Below are 21,783 nucleotides of genomic sequence, written 5' to 3'. Positions count from 1 at the left end.
CTTTGAGAGTCTGAAGATGTAAGTCCTCATCCCAGTTTCAACGTGCAGGGACAGCTGGGGTGTGATGCTTCGCCTTTCTGAAATTCCACATCACCGTTGATTAAATGGTGGGGGGGTGCGGGTTGCAGATAGGTGATTCTGGGGCCCCTGGTGGGCAGAAAATGGATTGCATCTGAAGGAGACAAGTGGGCTGGGATGTTTTCTCATCGTGAGGTTCGGACATGGTGCCTTCCGTGAGTGTGATGCCGCCAGACCCCAGCCCTGCGCCTGACACTGGCAAAAGGAGTGCAGGCATCAGCCCAGAAGTGGGGCTAGAGGCAGCGCGGGGTATTTCTTAAAAATGAGTCATGCCAGTGGCTTCTTTACTGTGGGAAGTTGCCCTTCCCCGCTGCCTGGGCTGTGTCCCCATGAAGTACCCCCTCCAGTTCTATGTGGGGCAATAGCATAGTCTGAAAACACAGAGGTGTATTTCTGAGGATACTGGACTTGCCCAAACAAATGACAATATGTTAGGTCACAAATTAAGTCTCAATACATTTAAAAGGATTTAAATCATACAAAGTGTGTTCTCTGCACACGTGGAATGAAGTTAAAAATTAACAATGGAAGAAATTTAAGAAATCACAAACGTAGAAATTGAACAACACTACTAAATAACGAATGGGTCAAAGAAGAAATCACAAAGAAAGTTAGAAAATATTCTGAGATGAATGAAAATGAAAACACAGCAAAACTTATGGACTTATGGGATGCATCTAAGGCAGTGCTAAGAGGGAAATTTATAGCTGTAAACACTGATATTGGAAAAGAAGATAGCTCTTAAATCAATAACCTAAACCTCCACCATAAGAAACTAGAAAAAGAAGAATAAACTAAACCCAAAGCAAGTAGAAGGAAGTAAATAATAAAAACTAGAGAGGAAATAAGTGAGATATCACTTTATACACATTAGGATGGGAATAACAACAAGAACAAAAACAACACAAGGCCAGTAACAGATGTTGGCAAGGATTTGGAGAAATTGGAACGTTCATACACTGTCATTGGGAATGTAAAAGGGAGCGACCTCTTTGGAAACAGTTTGGCAGTTTCTTAAAAGGTTAAACATGAAGTTACCATATGGCCCAGCAATTCTACTCTTAGGTGGATATCCAAGACAAATAAAAAATGTGTATTCACACATACAAAAGCAAACAACAAAAAAGTCTAATTACTCAATATTATGATATAATCTTATATTTATAAATTTAAAACTATTTTATAAAATAAATTGTAGAATGTAAAGCTCCAAAGCATTTTGGCTGCAAGACCCAGGAGAAAGTCAACTAGGAAGCATTTTCAAAATACAGAAGCCCAGGTCCCACCCAGGACCTATGGACGCAATCTTTGGGGTGTGACCCTGTCCTGCGTGGGTCCAGGCCGTTGTGTGCCACATCTCTTGTTACACTCCATGGATCCAGTGTGTCTGATTCTTGAGGAGGGGTGCAGAGCCTCACACCACTCCCTGGACTCCTCCCCCCAGGGCATGTATCAGAACCTGGCCACTGAGGGTAAGAATAAAATAGTTATGTTTATCCAGGGAAGACAGCAAGTCTTGGACGAGGGTGAGAACTGTGAGGCTGGATGAGTCCTCAAGCCAAGTGCTCTTATTGAGACGGGAAGGGGGCAGGGCACACAACCTTTAAAAGAATGACACAGCCCTGGAGGACATGACATAAACTGGCTAAAACCAGCTAGGTCCAAGATGGCAGACGAGTCGACTCCCACTAGACTTTGAGCCTCATTATACACTCATGGTAATACATCAGCCAAATGACACACCCACAGGAGTCATGACAGTTCCCAGGTCAACCATAAAAGGTCAAAAAGTGGGCAGTGACCCAATTCCTGGAAATCTGCACCCTCCCCAAAAGAGTTGCAATAATCCTCCCACTCATTAGCCTATGAAATTACCCACCCCTATAAAAACCAACAACCCCCATACCTTGGCATCTCTTGCCTTCTGAGATGGCCCACACTCTGTCTATGGAGTGTGTTTCTCCCTGAATAAACCTTCTTCACTTTACTATCACTCACTCTCGAATTCTTTCCTGCGTGAAGCCAAGAACCCACACTTGGCGGCCCATCCCAGGGACTCGCCTGAGACCTGGGACGAGACCATCCTCTTGTGCCCCACTCTTTTTCCTGCAACATTATGATTTGGGGACCTACGGGTGGAAGAAAGATTCAGGGAGGGATCCCATCATTCTTATCAGGTGGGCCAGCTAGTAAATAGAAAGGCCTATCTTTCTCTTTTTTTTTTTTTTTTTTGCGGTATGCAGGCCTCTCACTGTTGTGGCCTCTCCCGTTGCGGAGCACAGGCTCCGGACATGCAGGCTCAGCGGCCATAGCCCACGGGCCTAGCCACTCCACGGCATGTGGGATCTTCCCGGACCGGGGCACGAACCCGTGTCCCCTGCATCGGCAGGTGGACTCCCAACCACTGCGCCACCAGGGAAGCCCTATCTTTCTCTTTTTACCATCACATTTTTTTTTTCTTACCTACTCTTTTATTTACATACTCAAATCTTGTGGTGAAATATTTAGGATACACAGAAGAATATACAGGAATAAAACTCACCTCTGTGCTCACCACTCAGCATCAGAAATCAGACATGAGCTGTACAGTTGAAGCCCCCCACTGCTCCCCTCTCTAGTCCCCTTGCTCCCCTCCCGCTGGACAAAAGCACTACCCCCTCCCCGCCATCGGTGTTTTAACTCCCACTCATCTCTCTATCCTTTGATCACGCGTAATTATATTGGTAACACTATAGTGTTACCATGTCCTTGGGGTTTACGTTTGTTTGCACGTTACAGAAAACCTCGCTTCAGCGGCTCCACCAAAGGGGACATCCACTGGGAGTCCTACCATTCAGTTCAGTTTTGACACTAACTACCTAGAGTGAGCAGAGACTCCACAGGTTAAGGGCTCAATCCCGTAAGACTGCCTCCCCCCACCAACGCCCATTTCAGACACCAGCTCAGATGGAGTGTCCAGGCTGCCCACACTTCTGCCCAGCTGACTATAAATTCAGAATTCCCATGGCCTCCTCTCCCCCTCAGGTTTGATACTTCGCTAGAATGATTCACAGCACTCAGGAAAGCGCTATACTTAGGATTACTGTTTCATTATAAATGACACAACTCAGGAACAGCCAAATGGAAGAGACACATAGGGCAAGGTATGTGGGAAGGGGCTCAGGGCTTCCATGGCCCCTCCGGGGTACCGCCCTCCCAGCTCATCACCAACTCAGAAGCTCCTCAAACCTTGTTGTTTAAGCCCTTTATGTGGGATTTTATTACACGAGCATGATTGTTTAAGTCATTGGCCATTGGTGATTAAACTCAGTTTCCACTATTAGAGACGTATTTGACCCCACAGGCATCCGGGATGAGCCACTTTTCTGTCACCATATTTTGCAATTCATCCTCATTAAACTTAGTAAGTCCCCACTTCTTGGGGATGTGGATTTTCTGGTGGCCAGGGAACTGGAACTTGGCCCTGCGCAGGGCATCAGTCACGTGCTCCTTGTTCTTCAACTTGATGTGGATGGACATTATGACCTGGCCAGTGTGGACACTGGCCACTGTGCCCTGGGGCTTTCCAAAGGCACTGTGCATACCTGTCTGGAGCCTAGATTGGGGTTAGCATGCCAGACATGAATGTCCACTGCAAAGGTCTGTCTCCAGGGTCCCTTAGAGCAACCCATACAGGCAACAGGCTGCATGTGCTTCTGAGGAGGCTGCTGTTTGCAGCCACTGCACGCTGGGCTCCCATGGGGAAGAGAGCATGGTGGGCTTAGTTGGCTGCAAACATAGTATTTAATTATTATACTTTGGATGTCTTCAGAGTCTATAGTGATACTCCCTGTTTCATTCCTGATATTAGTAATTTTTGTCTTCTTTTTTTCTTTGTCAGTCTTGCTAGAGATTTATCAATTTTATTGATCTTTTCAAACAACCAGCTCTTTGTTTCATTGATTTTCTCTATTGCTTTTCTTTTTTCAATTCATTTCCTATATTTATTTTCTTCCTTCTGCTTGTTTTGGGTTTGCTTTGCTCTTCTTTCTCCATGTTATGAGATTAGACTACTAAACAAAATTTCCCCTCAAAACTGTGTCAACTGTGTCCCACATATTTTGATACATTGTAATTTCATTTTCATTCAGTTCAATGTATTTTTAAAAAAATTTCACTGAGACTTCCCCTTTGATCCATAGATTATTTAGGCATTAGTTTGCAAGTATTTGGAAAATTTCTTGTTACCTTCTGTTATTAATTTATAATTATTTCCATTGTAATCAGAGAGTATAAACTGTATGATTTTAGTTCTTTTAAATTTGTTGAGATTTGCTTTATGGCTGAAGATAATGGTTTTTCTTGGTTTATATCCCATCGTCATTTGGAAAGAATGTGTATTCTGCTGTTGTTGGGTGGAATGTTCTATAAATGTAGTCTAGATTCTTTTCATTGGCAATCTCATCAAGTTCTTCTTTATCCTTGCTTATTTTGTGCCTAGTCCTTTGATCGATTGTTGAAAGAGAGATGTTGGAAGTCTCTAATTATAATTGTTGATTTGTTTATGTCTCCTTTCAGTTCTATCGGTTTTTGCTTCACATATTTTGAAGCTCTTTGCTTTAGTGCATACTCATTTAAGACTGCTATGTCTTCTTGGTAGATTGACTCTTATCCTTACATAATGTGTCTTACTGTCTCTGATAATTTTCTTTGTTTATAAATCTACTTTATCTGATGTTAATGTAGGCATGCTGCTTTCCTTTTGGTTAATGGTTGCATGATATGTCTTTTTTCTATCTTTTTGTTCAACTTGCCTATATCATTATATTTGGAGTGAATTTTTTTTTTTTTTTTTTTTTTTTTTGCGATACGCGGGCCTCTCACTGTTGTGGCCTCTCCCGTTGCGGAGCACAGGCTCCGGACGCGCAGGCTTAGCGGCCATGGCTCACAGGCCCAGCCACTCCACGGCATGTGGGATCTTCCCGGACCGGGGCACGAACCCGTGTCCCCTGCATCGGCAGGCAGACTCTCAACCACTGCGCCACCAGGGAAGCCCTGGAGTGAATTTTTTATAAATGGCAGATAGTTGGGTCATGTTTTTTAATCTACTCTGCCATTATCTGTCTTTTAATGGAAATATTTATGTCATTTACATTTAATGTAATTTGTGGTCTATTAGGTGTTGATGTTTTACCAGTTCAAGTGAATTATAGAATCCCTACCTTCTTCTAAGTCCCTTTACATCCCCCATTTAAAGCATAATTATCTTAAATATATCCTCTTCATATATAAAACCACATCAGACAGTGTTACAGTTTTTCTTCAACCATCAGGCATAGTTTAGAAAAATCAAGAGGAGGAAGAAATTCTATTGTATTGACCAGTATTTTTCCTTTCTGTGTTTTTTCCTCCCTCCTGATGATTCAGGTTTTCTTTTTTTTATTGTTTCCTTTCTGTTTAGAGAATTTCCTTTAGCTATTCTTTTAGAGTAGGTCTGCTGATGACAAATTCTCTTAGTTTTCCTTAATATGAGAATATTTTGATTTCCCCTTCATTCCAGAAGAATTCTGAGTTGACATTCCTTTTCTCTCATCACTTAGGAAAATGGCCACTTCCTTCTATCCTCCATGGTTTTTAATGAGAAATTCACTGTCATATGAATTGGTTTTCCCCTATAGGTAAGGTATCATCTCTCTCAGTGCTTTCAAAATGTTTTCTTTGTCTTTAGTATTCAGAAGTTTGATTATAATGTACCTTGCTGTGGATATTTTGGGGGTTTATCTTATTTGGGGTTCATTCAGATGTTTAATTTTGTAGGTTTATATCTTTTGTCATATTTGGGGAGTTTTCAGCCATTATTTCTTCAAGTGCTTTTTCAGCCTTGCCATCTTTGTCTTCTCCTTCCAGGACTCCGATGATACAAATGTTAGCTCTTCAGTACTGTAGTCCTACAGGTTGCAGAGGCTCTGTTCAGTTTTTTCTGTTGCTCAGATTGGATAATTTTCTGTTGCTCTGTCTTCTGGTTCACTGATTCTTTCTCTGCCCCTTCATTCTGCTGCTGAGCACATCCACTGAGTTTTTTATTTTGGTTATTGTATTTTTTAGTTCAAAAATTCCCATTTGTTTCTCTTCTCAATCTTCTCTTTCTTTACTGAGACTTTGTATTTATTTGCTAAGGCTTCCTATTTTATTCATGTGTTTCATATTCGTAATTGCTCACTGAAGTTTGTTTTTTTTTTTGTTTTTTTTTTTGTTTTTTTTTTTGCGGTATGTGAGCCTCTCACTGTTGTGGCCTCTCCCGTTGTGGAGCACAGGCTCCGGACACGCAGGCTCAGCGGCCATGGCTCACGGGCCCAGCCGCTCCGCGGCATGTGGGATCTTCCCGGACCGGGGCACGAACCCATGTCCCCTGCATCGGCAGGCAGACTCCCAACCACTGCGCCACCAGGGAAGCCCTCATTGAAGTATTTTTATGATTCCTTCTTTAAAAGCTTTTTCAGATAATTCTCTGTCATCTTGGTGTTTGTATTTCGTTCAGTTTCAGATAGAATTTTTAAATTGAAACCTAGACATTTGGGGTACTATGAGACTGACTCTTATTTGTCTTTTGTTTTACTTGGTTTTCTCTGGAACAGTGTGGTAGGGGGCCTCACTGCCTGGTGGGGGTAGAATTCTAGGTTCCCCACTCAGCCTCCATTGACATCTAAGTATGGGATGGTCCTCGTCCTCATTACTGCTGGTCAGGGGTGGGGTGGAAGTTCTGGCTGAGGGAGGGGTAGGAGTGCCTGATTACTTTCCAACTGTTCCCCACCTGACCTCCACTGACGCTAGGGAGTAGTGAAAGCCCTGAATCTCTACTAGGCTTCCTCTCATACCACCCTGCCGGGGACGAGGAGGGATGCCTTGTTAATGCCACGTGGGAATAAAAGTCGAGGCTCCCCACGTGGGCTTTACTAACACCAATCAGTAGGGATGAAAGTGCCAGTTCCCTCCTTGGCCCTCTCTGATACCACCCAGTGGAATGTGGCACCTCTTTACAGCCTGGTACGGGTCCAAGTCTAGGCTCCCCACTTGATCTTTGCTGGCATGGGTGGGGATGGGGCCATGGTTTTTCCTGGGCTGTTTGCCTGGAGGAGAGCAGTTTACTGTTTAAAAGCCTTCTGTCTTGCTGAGGTGCCTTTTCCTAATCCTTTGACTAGAGATAGCAGGCTTTTGTTGGTTTTTTTTGTCTTTGCCTGTTAGCATTTCCAAATCTGGGACACACAGGACAAAAGGAGACCCAGGGAATTCATCACCATGTTGTTCCTGGGTCGGTTTACCGTCTGTCCACTCTTCAGGGTTTTAAAATGTCAATGTCGTTTTATATGTCAATATAATGCCCAGTGTTTTTAGGTGTACTTAGTGGAAGAAATAGGGAAAATCCATCTACTCTGTTTTTGGAGGGAATTCTGTGCCCTCTGTCACTTAGGAAAGACTTGGACAAACTGTGCTTGCTAAGGTGTTTGGTCTTTAGCGACGGTCACGTTTTAGAAGGAAATATTTTTTCCTGAAAAGAAAGGCTAAAATTAATAGGATTTCAGGTATTGGTGGGCTGGAGGATGTGTGTCAGGGGTGGCAGGACAGAGGAGTTAAACTTGGGGACAAGAGCGTCTCTCCTGGGTCCTGTGAAAACCATAGCTGGTTCTTGCGGAGAAGCAGCCCCAGATGGCACAGGGACCAGGGGGGCGGCTGCTTCACAACCCTGGCCAGAAAGTGTCCCCTCAGCCTTTCTGTGACACTTTTGGCATGCTGCCAAAGGGGAAAGAGAAGGAAAGCCACCCTTGGTTGGGTAAACATATATTCCTGTTTCACTGCAAGAGGCTGAATGATCTAAGTCAGCATAATCGGTTCCATGTGTTGGCCTTTGATAGTCCAGACATGACTAGTTGCACCTTTGAAACAAGGCAGATCAGATGTTTCATGTTATGAAAGCCATAACTGGCATGGATTGTGTGCCTGCGCAGTGTTCCGTGTGCGGTGTTCTGCTCTGATCTCTGAGAGAAGGAGGGGTTACCTGTCTTCCTTAGATGAGGAGGCTGAATCTCAGAAGGACAAGGGACTGGCATCTGGCCTCTGAGTGGTAGAGCTGGGACTGAACTCAGGCACCAGAGTTCTTGTTCCTCCCACGCTCCCAAGCCACATGGATTCTAAGCATCAGGGCTAAACCCTCAGGAGCCCCCCCCCCACAAGATGATTTGGGCCACCGGATGGATCCATTCCCTAATTCTCTAGGAATTAGGTCTGACCCTAATTCCTCTAGAATCACTAGAGGAGAGTTTTTAAAATCCCGATGCCTAAGCTGCACTGCTGGCCAGTTAATTCAAACTCTGGGAGAAACCTAGGCATCAGAGCTTTAAAAGCTTCCCTAGAGATCCTGATGTTCTGCTGGTTTTGAAAGCATGGTGGAGAGTTAGCAAATGATGGGGAAGAGTCAGTCAGTCGCAGTCCGCCGGGGAAGCTTCTTTTGCAAAGCACTTCTATCAAGAAACAGTCAAATGGGGCTTCCCTGGGGGCGCAGTGGTTGAGAGTCCGCCTGCCGATGCAGGGGACACGGGTTCGTGCCCCGGTCCGGGAGGATCCCACATGCCGCGGAGCGGCTGGGCCCGTGAGCCATGGCCGCTGAGCCTGCGCGTCCGGAGCCTGTGCTCCACAACGGGAGAAGCCACAACTGTGAGAGGCCTGCGTACCGCAAAAAAAAAAAAACAAAACAGTCAAATGCTCAAGTCAGAAAGTGGGGTGCAGGCTGAAGGGGGTTATGGGGGGCTGCCTGAAGCCTTTTGAGTTCCTTGGAGCTTCTACTGCTAAAGTGTGTGCACAAGGCCAAGCAAGGGGGAGAGGCACCTGTGGGGCTCCAGTCTTTTTTTTGGAGCCAATGCATTAGGGGGCCAGGGGGAGTGAGGAGTCACCCTGATAATCATGCGTTTGGCTCAGAGGCCCGAGCCCCGGCACATCCTCCAGGTGAGGGCACAGAGAGGTTGGCTAGCCTGCTTGGTGTGTTGGGGTCCCTGTTTGCCCCTCAACACCCCTTCCTCATCCTGCTCTAGGCCCCAGGAGGCCAGCCTAGGGGGAGGGCGACAGTGAACTCCCTGGGCTCTGGCTCCAGCTGGTTTGTGCTAAAGGATACTAAGTTGCATTTACTTAACTAAGTATAACCCACATAGGCATTGTTTATCTGAAATCCAGGTGTAACTGGGGCATCCCATTTTTTATCTGGCAACCCGGTGCCCGCCCACCGGAGCCTGTGTAGAAAATCTGACTCACCAGCACCATGTTTTATACCAACCCCACTTTTTACCCTGTGCAGGCATCTCAGTGGTTCACTGTCACCTCTGCTTTTTTCTGCTGAGGCTGTGGCCCCTCCAGGCACAAGCACCCCACCAATGACTCCCCCTTCTTTGTGGTAAAGCCCCTGCTGGGGCCCCTTCCCTCAGGTCAGCTCTTGGTTTCTCCCTGCACTTTTCCTGCACTAGATGCATTTATCCCGTGAATGGCCCTCCTTCTGTTTAATTCTCCCCAAGTGGCGGAGTGCTGTGCACTCAAGTTAATTTTTACCATTTACAATTTGGGGACAGTCAGGTCAGCTGATTTCAGGTTAAAGGGTTTTTTTAAAATGTCCTCTCATTCAATGTTGCTATGCTTTATCAACTGAGAATCCTTTGCGTTTGCGTAAAGTGAAATGATTCTAAGTAGACAGTTTCTGCTCGTTCTGGGTTTGGCCTCAGCCATCTTCGGGGGTGAGAGGAGGAGTTTTTAACCAAGTGACAGCGAAGCGCCCACGGACACAATTCAGTCATCGGCCTGGGGGGCACACATGGAATGGGGGGGCTCTGGTCCACGTAACAGCCCTTTCACCTGGGGGGATGGCCGACACAGGGTGTGACAAGGGAGAGGGACGGGGAGTGGACACAAACAGGATTCCAGATGCCAAAAAGCCTTTTCTGTAAACTGCAAACCCACCCCAGAATGGGGCCTTTCTCCTCCCAACCGCTGGGGCCTGCTTGATAGCAGATCGCACCGTGGGCAGCGAGGCCGAGGAACCCTTAGCTCCTGGACCAAAGTGCATCCTCCTCCTGCTCCGCGGTGGGAAGCAAAGAACCCCTAGGAGTTCAAGGATAAGTCCTCTCTCTTGCAGCTGCCTCTGGGTCTCCGGATTTTGAGGCTGAGCTTTAGAGAGCTCGGCTCATGTCCCCACCTGTTCTGTTGTCTGAGAAGCAGTAGGGAGAACCCAGTGTGGGTCCCACTGGCTGGCACTTCAGCCCTGCTGTTATTTGACCCATCCGGCCAAGGTGCTTCTGGTCCGTTCCCAGGTCTTCAGGGTAGTAAAGCAGGCTGATGGCACATAACACCAGCCTGCACTCTCCCTCCCGTGCAGCTGCCGCACTGCCCAACCCTCCTCTTGCAGCTTGGAGGGATTCCAGGGTCAGAGAGGCGGCATAAGGTTGCCACTCCACCTACTACCCCGGGACCTGCGATTTCAGCAGCCGCTGCTTCCTTTATCCACCCTGGGCTGTGATCCTGAAGCTTCAATAAAAATCTAAAGGAGGGCTTCCCTGGTGGCGCAGTGGTTGAGAGTCCGCCTGCCGATGCAGGGGACACGGGATCATGCCCCGGTCCGGGAAGATCCCACATGCCGTGGAGCGGCCGGACCCGTGAGCCATGGCCACTGAGCCTGTGCGTCCAGAACCTGTGCTCTGCAACCGGAGAGGCCACAACAGTGAGAGGCCCGCATACTGCAAAAAAAAATCTAAAGGAGCTCATGCTGGGAAAGAGTGGTGAAGACCAGCCCTGGAGAGATTCCTTAGAGCTCTCTTTAATGGTTGCATCAATGCCCACTTAACAGAAAGGACTGGGGGGTCGCAGTTCTGCTGGTGAAGCTTCTTTTGCGAAGCATTTCTACCAAGAAGAAGTCAAATGCTCAAGTCAAAAAGTGGGGTGCAGGCTGAGGGTGGTTACTTCACAGACTTGAAGTATGCCTTTTCCTCTCATTCATGGGTGGCAATTATGTTGCTCCAGTGTTGCCATTCTCTATGCATTGTCTAAGACAGACCTGACCCATTAGTCCCAGCACTCATTCCCACAAGGCCCAGAAATTCCTCCTCCGTGTGGTCAAAGGCCGGGTTCAGATGCAGGCCAGTCACAGCAGCAGCTGGTGTCTGTGGAGGCACTGATCATCTGATCGTCTTCCACCCCGCCAGGTACTCCTGTCCTTGCAGGGGGTCAGAGCATGACAGAGCTTTCCTGAGGTCATGGGTCAGGCATCCAGGGACTGGGTGGGCCTTGGCTCTCTAACCACAGAGTTGCTGGCCAACCCCCAAGCATCACTGCCCACCAACCCGTCTGCCATGCACGCCCAGCAAGCACTCAGCAAATATTCATGGATTTAAGGGTGGGATGTGCTACTTGATCACACAGAAAATAGCTTACTTTAAAATTTTTATTTTATTGAAGTATAGTTGATTTACAATGTTGTATTAATTTCTGCTGTACAGCAAAGTGACTCAGTTATACATATATAAATACATTGTTCATATTCTTTTCCACTATGGTTTACCACAGGATGTTGAATATAGTTGCCTGGGCTATACAGTAGGACCTTGTTGCTTATCCATTCTGTGTATTATAGTTTGCGTCTGCTAATCCCAAACTCCCTCCCAATCCTTCCTCCCCCGCCCGCCCCGTGGCAACCACAGTTTGTTCTCTGTGTCCTTGAGTCTGTTTCTGTTTTGTAGATATGTTCATTTGTGTCCTATTTTAGATTCCACATATAAGTGATATCATATATTTGACTTTCTCTGACCTACTTCGCTTAGTATGATAATCTCCAGGTCCATCCATGTTGCTGCAAATAGCATTATTTCATTCTTTTTTATGGCTGAGGAATATTCCATTGTATATGTGTACCACATCTTCTTTACACATTCATCAGTCGATGGACACTTAGGTTGCTTCCCTGTCTTGGCTATTGTGAACAGTGCTGCTATGAACATAGGGGTGCATGTATCTTTTTGAATTAGAGTTTTCTCCGGATATATGCCCAGGAGTGGGATCGTATGGCAGCTCTGTTTTTAGTTCAGAAAATAGCTCCTTCCCTAGCATCCCCTCATTGACCAGTTTTGAGTCTAAGAGGCTGTGGTCCTCAGTATCTGCCCCACCGCAACTGCAGGTGGTTGGGGGAGGAGATGCTGCTGCAGAGGCCTGGCTACAGACCCACCACAGTCCCACTCCCAGCCACAGTAGTGTCCCTGCCCGCGTCACACCCATTTATTCTGTAGGTGTTTGCTGCATATCAGCTTCGTGCCAGGCATCAGGTTGGGTTCAGAGGATACCACCTCCAGCCCTCAAGGAAGCTGCAGGAAAATTTGTTCAGAAAAACAAGGCAAACCTCAAACAATGGACCATAGGTCTAATCACTTTATTCGTTGGCTGAAGAAACATTTGCTAATCATATCCCATGGGCCTGTCCCCGTGCTGAGCACTGGAGGAAGATGATGGTAACACAATCCTTGTCTTTATGAAGCTGGCCTTGGAATCTGGTCAAGGCCTGGGTGATCATTGGAAACACAGGGGCACCCAGCAGGGGCGCTCCACGACCAACTCCAGGACTGGATGGATGTGGCCCCCTGGGGTGGGCAGATGAGCTGCTGGAACATGTGGACAGCTACTCTTGGACCTGAGTGGGAGGCCATTTATCCACGTTGTTCAGCTGCATTTGCTTGTGAAGCCAAACTTCCCACTTCAGCTGCTGTCCCGTCCACATGAGAAAATAACCGTGAAAGAAGATGGGAGTGGGGAAAGGAGGGGGGAGATTTCTCGTGAATTCCAGTAGCAGCCTGCGTTTCCACGTGTGCCATGGAGAGAGGACAAAATTCTCTTTGAGTCTCTGGCTGTGGGCTTTTAATACACCTCTGACTCTGGCTAAAAACATTGTCTCCACAATGGGGATCATCAAACAGACCCACCACGTTTGCTTTTGTCATCTTGAAAATGAATGAACAAGAACACGTTAATAAAAAGTAAAAGTTTAAGAAATTTGTGGTCTGATCGCATCCTCCTACCGTCACTACCTCCCCACGCCAACAAAATAATTTTAAAGTCTTCCGCTTCTGTGAGGAAAAACGGGGAGGGACATTATACAACTGAAGTAGTCAGAACACTGAAAAATCAGCAGCTTAAATGTAATTTCTAATTGATCATTGCCCTGACTTTGGTCCAAAACCTTGGAATGGTTTTCATCTTTCCTTTTCCTACATTATCCGTATTCAGTCAACGCCCCCATATCCGGCTGGCGAGGTTATGCACTGCACAGCACATACTGTAAAGCACCGTTTACACTGAAGACTATGCGGATGGCAACACCCCATCCCAGCCCCACTCCTTGCCAAAGCTGTGCAGTGAGAACCTCACCAAGCATGCGTGGTTGTTCAGCCCTCAGCGTCAACCCCTGTAGATCAGCAGTTCTCAAGTACTGGGCCATGGCAGGTTTTAGTGATACAAAGAGAAAGTAATAGAAGTAATAATAGCTAACGTTTACTGAGCGCTTACTATGAGCCAGACATAGTAATGGCTCCTTTATTCCTAACTGCAGCCCTGTGGGACACCGTTATTATTACATCCCCATTTTCCCTATGGGGGCCACACTATCCAAGCAATGGCCAGGATAAAGCTGCCAGGTGTCCACTCCTGAGAACTGCCCTGTGTTACGCCCTTCCTAAACATTTGGTGCCAAACTGACGTATCTTTTTTGTATATATATATTTTTTTAAATTATTGAAGTATAGCTGATTTACAATGTTGTGTTAACTAAAGCTCTACACCAAAATGATTCAGTTATACCTGTATATACATTCCTTTTCATATTCTTTTCCATTATGGTTCATCACAAGATACTGAATATAGTTCCCTGTGCTACATAGTAGGACCTTGTTGGTTATCCATTCTGTATGTAGTGGTTTGCGTCTGAAACTGACCTTTAATAGGAAAGACTGCAGGTAAGTTTGCCTCCAAGAGACAGAGGTGAATTCTAAGTGCTTTGAAGCCTGTAGAGGAAGAGTGTTCTGAGGAGGGTCTGCAGGCATAAGATAAATAGCCAGAGCAGCCATTACTGCAGAGGGATCCCCAAATCAGACAAGTTGGGGAGCATCCATTACTGCGGAAGAGACCCCCAAATCAGAGAAGCTGGGCTTCACCTCTTCCTACCATTCCTGTACATAAAGTTTGCCTGGCGTGGGGACGACAGGAGAGGCAGGGGCCCCTCTCTGCAGAATCACCCTGACCTCCACTCCTTGGAATAAATCACCACTCCCATCACAGCACACTAATCTGTCTGGACGACTGAGCTCAAGGCCAGCCAGCAGCCGACCCACAAAGCCCTCCTCCAGAGCCTGCAGAGAACACCTGCACTCCCAGGGCCCCCGAGACCTCAGCCTCAAGGACAAGCAATGAGGTCTCCCTGGTTTCTTATAGTGAAACCTCTTGTGCTCCAACCTGGCATTCACCCCGGACGCAGTTCCCAGATGCAGCAACTGTGAGAGTTGACCGGGTCGGGGAGAGAGAGCTGGATGGAGAGGACGCCCTGGCAGGAGCCCCGGCCCTCCATTAAGGGATAAGTGTGGTCCAGAGTGACCTGCAGGGAGGAAGCCAGAGGTATAAATTCTCAGATCCCCGCTTTTGCCCCCAAATCTGCTTGTACCTCCATTCACCCAATAAGTACTTAACTGAATCCTTATACTCAAAAAAATTTTTTAAGATTTTTTTTTTTTTGATGCGGACCATTTCTCAAGTCTTTATTGAATTTGTTACAGTATTGCTTCTGTTTTATGTTTTGGTTTTTTGGCCGCGAGGCACATGGGATCTTAGCTCCCCGACCGGGGATCGAACCTGCAGCCCCTGCACTGGAAGGCGATGGAGAGTGGCCCCCGCTTGCCACAACTAGAGAAAGCCCTCGCACAGAAACGAAGACCCAACACAGCCATAAATAATAAATAAATTAATTAATCAATTTTTAAAAAAACCCTAAAAGTACAACTGATGTGAGCCTATATTTTTAGAAATTCTTGTGGGTCAGATGAAATCAAAATATTTCCAGGTCTATTCCTGCAGGCAAGCATTTTGCTGGAAGCTCCAAGTCATTCTATAGCTGGTGACATAAGCACATGTTGATTTTTTTTCCCCCATGCTTAGGGTGGGTCATGCTGAGGCACAAGAATTGTAAACTCGCCCCTTTGTGACCAGTAGCAGCCTTTGCAAGACTGTTGGCCAAGCATAGTCTTGTGACTGAGCAGACAGTAGGAAGGTGATCTCAGGCTCCATCACCTGCCTGCCGTGCTGGTGAGATGGGTATGAGGGATTTGGAATGAGTCACGAATTTCAAAACCTGGGTGAGGGTCTTCCCTGGCAGTCCAGTGGTTAAGACTCCATGCTTCCGATGCAAGGGACGCGGGTTTGATCCCTGGTTGGGGAGCTAAGATCCCACATGCCACGCAGCGTGGTGGCCAAAAAAAAAATGGGCGAAGTGGTCAAAAGATACAAACTTCCAGTTATAAAATAGGTAAGTTCTGGCAATGTTATGGAGTTAATGCTGACTGTAGTTAATAGTACTGTATCATATATTGGAAAGTTGCTAAGAGGGTAGATCTTAAAAGTTCTCATCACAAGAAAAACAAGTGTCTCACTATGTGTGGTGTTGGATATTAACTGGACTTATTGCAGTGATCATTTGGCAAAATATACAAGTATGGAATCACTGCATCACCTGAAACAAATCACCTGAAACAAATATGTTATATTTATATATCAATTATGTCTCAGTTTAAAAAAAGAAAAAATGTTGATGGGGCATTATATTTCTTACGTATTCTTTAGAAAGAAGGAAGTAAGCGAATGAATGAACTTGTGAAAGAGAATATGCACATTATTCGTGTGTGTTAAATAAATTCCGCTCATGCTTTCTGAGGACATTCAGGATGCCCTTACTCTCTCATCATGGCCTATGAAGTTGGGGACCTACTTGGAAAACTCCATTATTTAAAAGGCTAAAAATCCAATCCTCTGTTTTGCAGCTGTCGCTGAGGTGAGCGAAGAAACGAAGCCCAACCCGCTGTTCCCCGGATCTTTCCCAGGAAGCCTGCAGACTGACCACACACCATTTTCCTTGCCTCACACCAGTGGGTTCCAGCCCACCTCCATGTTTCCACCCATCCAGCCTGGAAGACCGCACACCGGAAATGCAGCCCTTCCCGGAGTGACCTCCTCCAGGTCCACGTCCCTACCGCCTCTTGCATTTAATCACACGGTTGGCCACATAATACTTTCTGAACACAAAGATGTCAAGTTTAATTGCTCGATCAACATACCTAATATATACCAGGACAGTGCAGCTATTTCTTGGTGGAAAGATGGGAAGGAATTGCTGGGGGCCCATCATGCAATTACTCAGTTTTATCCAGATGATGAAGTTACAGCAATCATCGCTTCCTTCAGGTAAGTGTTCTTTCTTCCTCTCTTTTAAACTGTTGTTGTGCTTTTGCTCATTCAAAAGGGAAAGGCTTGTAAAGAAATAACAGCCTTCTGTTTTCTGTGTTAGCAACCCCACTGGTCCATTTAGAGTGTAGATTAATAGCTGATTGTGTTGCTGATTTCTTTTCTGTTGGCTTTTGGCCCTCCTGGAACTCTTGGTGATCAAATGCTCTTCCCAGCTGGCCTGTAAGTCCTGTCAAGGCCTGCTGGACTCAGGAGCTCTCCCAGTGTTCTTACCTGGCAGGAGGAGACATCTAACGCACCAGGTGGGCGTGGAACTTGTGAAACAAGGCAGCCCTCCACCCCTTTCGTTTGCCCTATCTCCTCTCCCTTCTCCCTCTCCCAGCACCCCCTGCGGCTGCAGATCCTGGTACTGATGTTGCCCTCCTGTTGGGGTAGGAAGGAGGCAGGAAGTGCGAAGTCTGGGCAGTTGAGACAGATCTTCAGCCACGTGGCTCACCCTCTCAGCATTCCACTTTGTGTTGGCAGGGGCAGCCCCAATGAGTTGGAGAGAGTGACAAGGATAAGCCAGGCCAGGACATAAATCTGGAACAATCCATCGTCCCAAGGATCGAGTCCTCATACCGCAGATACTGGAGACAGTGAGACAGCTGCTTCTCTTCTCACTGTCCCTTTTCATTCTCTACTCCTTCCTCTTAGCCAGGAGGGGTTTTGTTTGTTTGTGTTTACATCAGGACTTCCTGGCATGTACAGTTTTAGAATTAAGTGGACTGTGGTCACTAAAGTTTCAAAATGAATTCGGAGCCCGGCAGCGTTGACTCAGGAGGCTTTTCTCTGGGATTCCTCCACTCCGAGTGGAGCCCTCTTTGATCTGCTATGTTTTCACTTTCTCCAACCTGATGTTTGGGCCTCTTCCAGACTGTGTCATGTCTTCTGGTGAATCATTGTGTGTTTCCTTTTCAGAAAACCACCTCGGAGTTACCATAGACCTGATGACTCCAGTTAGAGTTTAGTGTGTCAACACATTCATAAGATGACCCCCCTTTTTAGCGTTTTCCAAGTTATCTTGGTCATCATCAAGGAAAGAAAACAATTTCCGCATTTCCCGTTGGTCGATTTAAACTCTGGCTGGGTCTCTCGGGCTGCCATTCTCCGCCAGTGTCAAGACTCGGGTGTCTTGCCCATTACTCTATTTTTTTCTCCATCAACTACAAAACACAGATGTTTTTCCATTATATAGACATAGCTTCTGATGGGAGAACTAAAATCACCATTTCATAATGAATAAGGTTTAAAGGCTTATAGAAACAAAAAGCTGGCACATTGGTCTCACCCAGGGTCATTTAGGAGGAAAGCACAGCCTTGCTCTCTGGGCTGCGAGTCCCAAGTGGGGGTCCTGCCACCGGCCCCCATGAGACCGTGGGTGAGCCGCTGCATCTTCCTTGGTCTTCTTGCCAAGGAGATGGGTTTGGACCACCTGACTGGCAGCTCTAGGTGTGCTCTAAGGGGCCATTAGATATTCAAAAGATTTGGAGAGTTTTTAAACTTAGTGTCTTATTCTGAACTGATGTTTTTAGAGTTCAGAAGGTGACTGGGTGGTATTTTGAGAACTTTAGAGAAAAATGTATACTTTTGCATGTATTTGGCCGAACTCTCATAAACTCATTTGGAAGAGAAAAAAATCTTATGTGACCTCCCAACTAAGCAAATTTAGTGATCAGAATTCTTGCAAAGGATGGACACTCAGCTGAACTGAGTAATATCTGGAACAGCACTAAGTCCACCATTAGAATATTCTTCAACTTTATTAAAGTAATGTACAGGCAGCACTGTAGCTGTGGGTGATTCAGTGAAGTAAATTATAGTGACTTGATCGAGATTATCAATATTTGTGTAATTTCTTCCCAAGAGAGAAGGATGTTGGAGACCCTAATTTGATGTCTTTTATATGAGGACCCTGAGGTCCTTAAGAGTAGGGTGTCTTGCCCAGGATCACTAGATAGTAAGCTGGTCTTCCTTAACCAGGGAGCCTGATATGCACACCTGCAGTATCCTCTCTTCTCAAATCTTCACGGGCCCTAAGGAAATCCACTCTGGTTCCCAGAAACAGTGAAGCGTTAAACACTAGTTCTAGGTTTTCAATGGATGCCATTTTATCAGGAATTCGTTAGCCTGCAATTTTGCTGGAGTTGCCACTAACAGGACTGGCATGGACCACGTTTATTTAAGGGAATGTGCAAAAGATAGATGTCTGTATATAGGCAGGGGTCAGAGGAACTATAAAGAAAAACACAGAGTATTTTAAGTTAGGTCACAGAACCATTTTTCTGTAAGGTGTTATTATAATAAAAAAGGACAGGGCTTCCCCGGTGGCGCAGTGGTTGAGAGTCCGCCTGCCGATGCAGGGGATGCGGGTTAATCCCCGGTCCGGGAAGATCCCACATGCTGCGGAGCAGCTGGGCCCATGAGCCATGGCCGCTGAGCCTGTGCGTCCAGAGCCTGTGCTCTGCAGCGGGAGAGGCCTCAACAGTGAGAGGCCCGCATACCGCAAAAAAAAAAAAAAAAAAAAAAAAAAGATCAAATAATAATAATTAAAAATAATAATAAAAGAAAAAAAGGACAGAATGGACATGAATTTTGAAATGATTAGGTCTCCGGATTGGGGAGTCCACCATTTGCAACTGCACTTGTGCTTTAAATACGAAGCAGCTGTGAGTTGCTGAAGCCTGGCAGGATTGTGGATGCTGCATTTAACTCTCTTAGCCTGATATTGGTTCCTGTTTTCTCTTTCATATCATGCAGACCCTTGGCTCCTGCCCAACCCACACTTAAACCCCAAACTCCTCATTCTAAAAATTAGGATTAGTCAAGCTTCTGGTCTTTGATCCTAAAACAAAACCTGTCCTGGTGGAAGGTGTAGTTTAAGAGGCGTGCGGATTTAACGCACTGGAACTTCCATCTCTGTTATTGCTTCCGCTCTTTCTCACAGTGGCCATCATAGTGCTCTCCTTTCCAAAGGAAGGAAACAAGGGGATAAGTAATCTACACTAAGGAAAGCTTTAACATTCACTGGGGACATCATTTTGGACACAAGGAATAGAGATTTTTTTTTCAAATCACAACACAGGCAACTGCCCACTAGTTATAAAAACAGCCAGCCTTGCCCTGAACATCTGGTCATTGAGACACGAAGGACAGACCTGGTCCCTGTCCTCCTGCTTTGTGCTTGTGAACAGAATGGAGGGGAAGGGAGACTCAAATGTCAAGTGCAGAAGCGCTAAGGTGGTGTTGATGTGTTTAAGGTAGTGTTGCCATCAGATTTTAGATTTGGCCTTTAGGGGAGGAGGGCCCTGCATCAGGACCAAGGGAAGGACACTTCTGCTGCTCAGGGGGGACCACGTCTTGTAGTCAACCCTCAGTTTATTGAAACTAGGTGTGGGAGGGTGGGAATGGTAGGAGGAGCTCACAGGCATTTCAGCATGAATCCCATGCACCCCGGAAAGCTTAAAGGACATTTGTTTTGGCGTCATGCTTGAGAGTATCCCCAGAAGATTTCTGAAACAATTTGGTCTTAGCTCCTATGTATGTGCATTTTTAAGTTATTTTAATAGTTATATATGTATTTTGTTTTCATAGTTATATATGTATTTTGATAAATACTTGGAAGATACCAAACACGTACAGAGAAGGAAACTATGGCCCACAACCCCAAGAAAACTTTTCCAAGCATGTAGAACTCCAAGATGCTTGAAATCAAATTAGTATTTTATTACATAGATGTATGTCTTATTTCATGCACTTATCATTGTATGATGAACATTCACCATATTGCTAAAAGTCTTCAAAATATTTTAATGGCTGTGATAGGCCCCTGTAACTTGCTATTGTAAAACAGATTCATTTATTGAGAGTGCAAATGAAATTATAAAGGGAAAACCTTAAAAATTATTTTCAAAATGCCAAGGTTGGTGGCATACACAAGGGAAGAAGTAACTGATGTGGGACTTCAAATCCAGATGCCCTCTTGAGCTGGGTCTATCCTATGCTAATAGTTCACGTTTCACTTAGATGTCTATTACTCTTGATAGAGTCGAGTCATCTTTCATTAATGGGTGTAGGAAGCATTCCGTGTCTGCTAGTAGGTTGGAGTATTCTTAGCTGATAGCTTGGTGATGAATACTGAACATCCACACCACCCTCCCTACTCACCTCCCCACCCCTTGCATTGTCCTGGATGGTACGTCACTTGAAAGCAGTTGCTAGACTGTGGGACTTAGGTCACCAGGCTGAGCATCCCCCTTGACACTCCAACCAGTCTCCCGCCCCATCTACACCTGTTATCAGCTCGTCCAGCCCCAGGACCCTCCTTAGCCAAGAGCTTCCCCTGAAGTCTCTAAAGGAGGGTGTAACTTGTGGGACATGGCTCTAAAATCTGGTATGGGGTGTAGAAAGCTCTCTCGCTTAGATGGAAACACTCCCTCATCAGGAAGGCACCAGCCTTGAGATCAGAAGACTTGGGGAGACTCACCCTCAAGCAAAAACAAAAGCTGATGCTCCTGTAAACTGACAGGCCCTGCAGATTTAGTTATTGGGTGATTTATGGAGAAGGGAAAGTATTTGATGTTTGTTTTTTTTATAGTCTAGGTATTCCCAGTACTCTTTAAATTCTGGCATCCTTCCCAGGAGCTAAAGCTAGAAGGATTTTACTTTCATCCTACATTTTCTTGGTAAACATGTTAAGTAGGTAGTTTGGGTCCCTGCGGGCTCCTGGCACCCGAGACGCTTGTGTTGGCGGGGCTCCCGCAGGCGCTGCGCGCCGAGACCCTTGCCACAGGCGGGGCGGGGTGCGGGTGTGCATCTGCCTGATGCCACTGCTGGCTGTTCTTTACCCCAAAATGGAATCGTGCATGAGAAATCAGCCAAACATCTAGAAAGTAAGAACCTAATTTGTTTAGCCAAACCATCAGCTGGAAAAGTTATTTTTAGCCATGGATCCCTGAGACTTTTGGGCTTGCTTTATATTCAGACTTCCTTTCAGCTCAGGTTTGGTCCAAGATCCCTGAACTCAGGTGATCCACGGAATCCTATCAGCGCCATTTGAACGAAGGCAGGGTAAAACAGGATGCTTCTCAGTGGGTCGTCTTTGTATTTCTTTTAAAAGTTTTTTTTTTTCCATTTTTCATGGTTTTTTTTTATTGTGGTAACATACAC

General features: G+C 46.0%; 1 protein-coding gene across 1 annotated transcript in view; it reads left to right on the top strand.

Annotated features, from left to right (window-relative positions):
• MERTK (MER proto-oncogene, tyrosine kinase) overlaps nucleotides 1-21,783 on the top strand; it is a gene marked incomplete at both ends in the record, with an annotated part of 109,672 nt that overhangs the window by 6,251 nt on the left and 81,638 nt on the right. Inside the window, one exon of the mRNA XM_079721324.1 lies at nucleotides 16,155-16,575. Coding sequence (XP_079577450.1) covers nucleotides 16,155-16,575 — 421 coding nt within the window. The remainder of the gene's footprint in view (nucleotides 1-16,154; nucleotides 16,576-21,783) is intronic.

Source organism: Hyperoodon ampullatus, assembly GCF_949752795.1.
Source record: "Hyperoodon ampullatus genome assembly, chromosome: 15".
Lineage (NCBI taxonomy): Eukaryota > Metazoa > Chordata > Mammalia > Artiodactyla > Ziphiidae > Hyperoodon > Hyperoodon ampullatus.
This window is presented reverse-complemented; position numbering and strand designations above follow the sequence as displayed.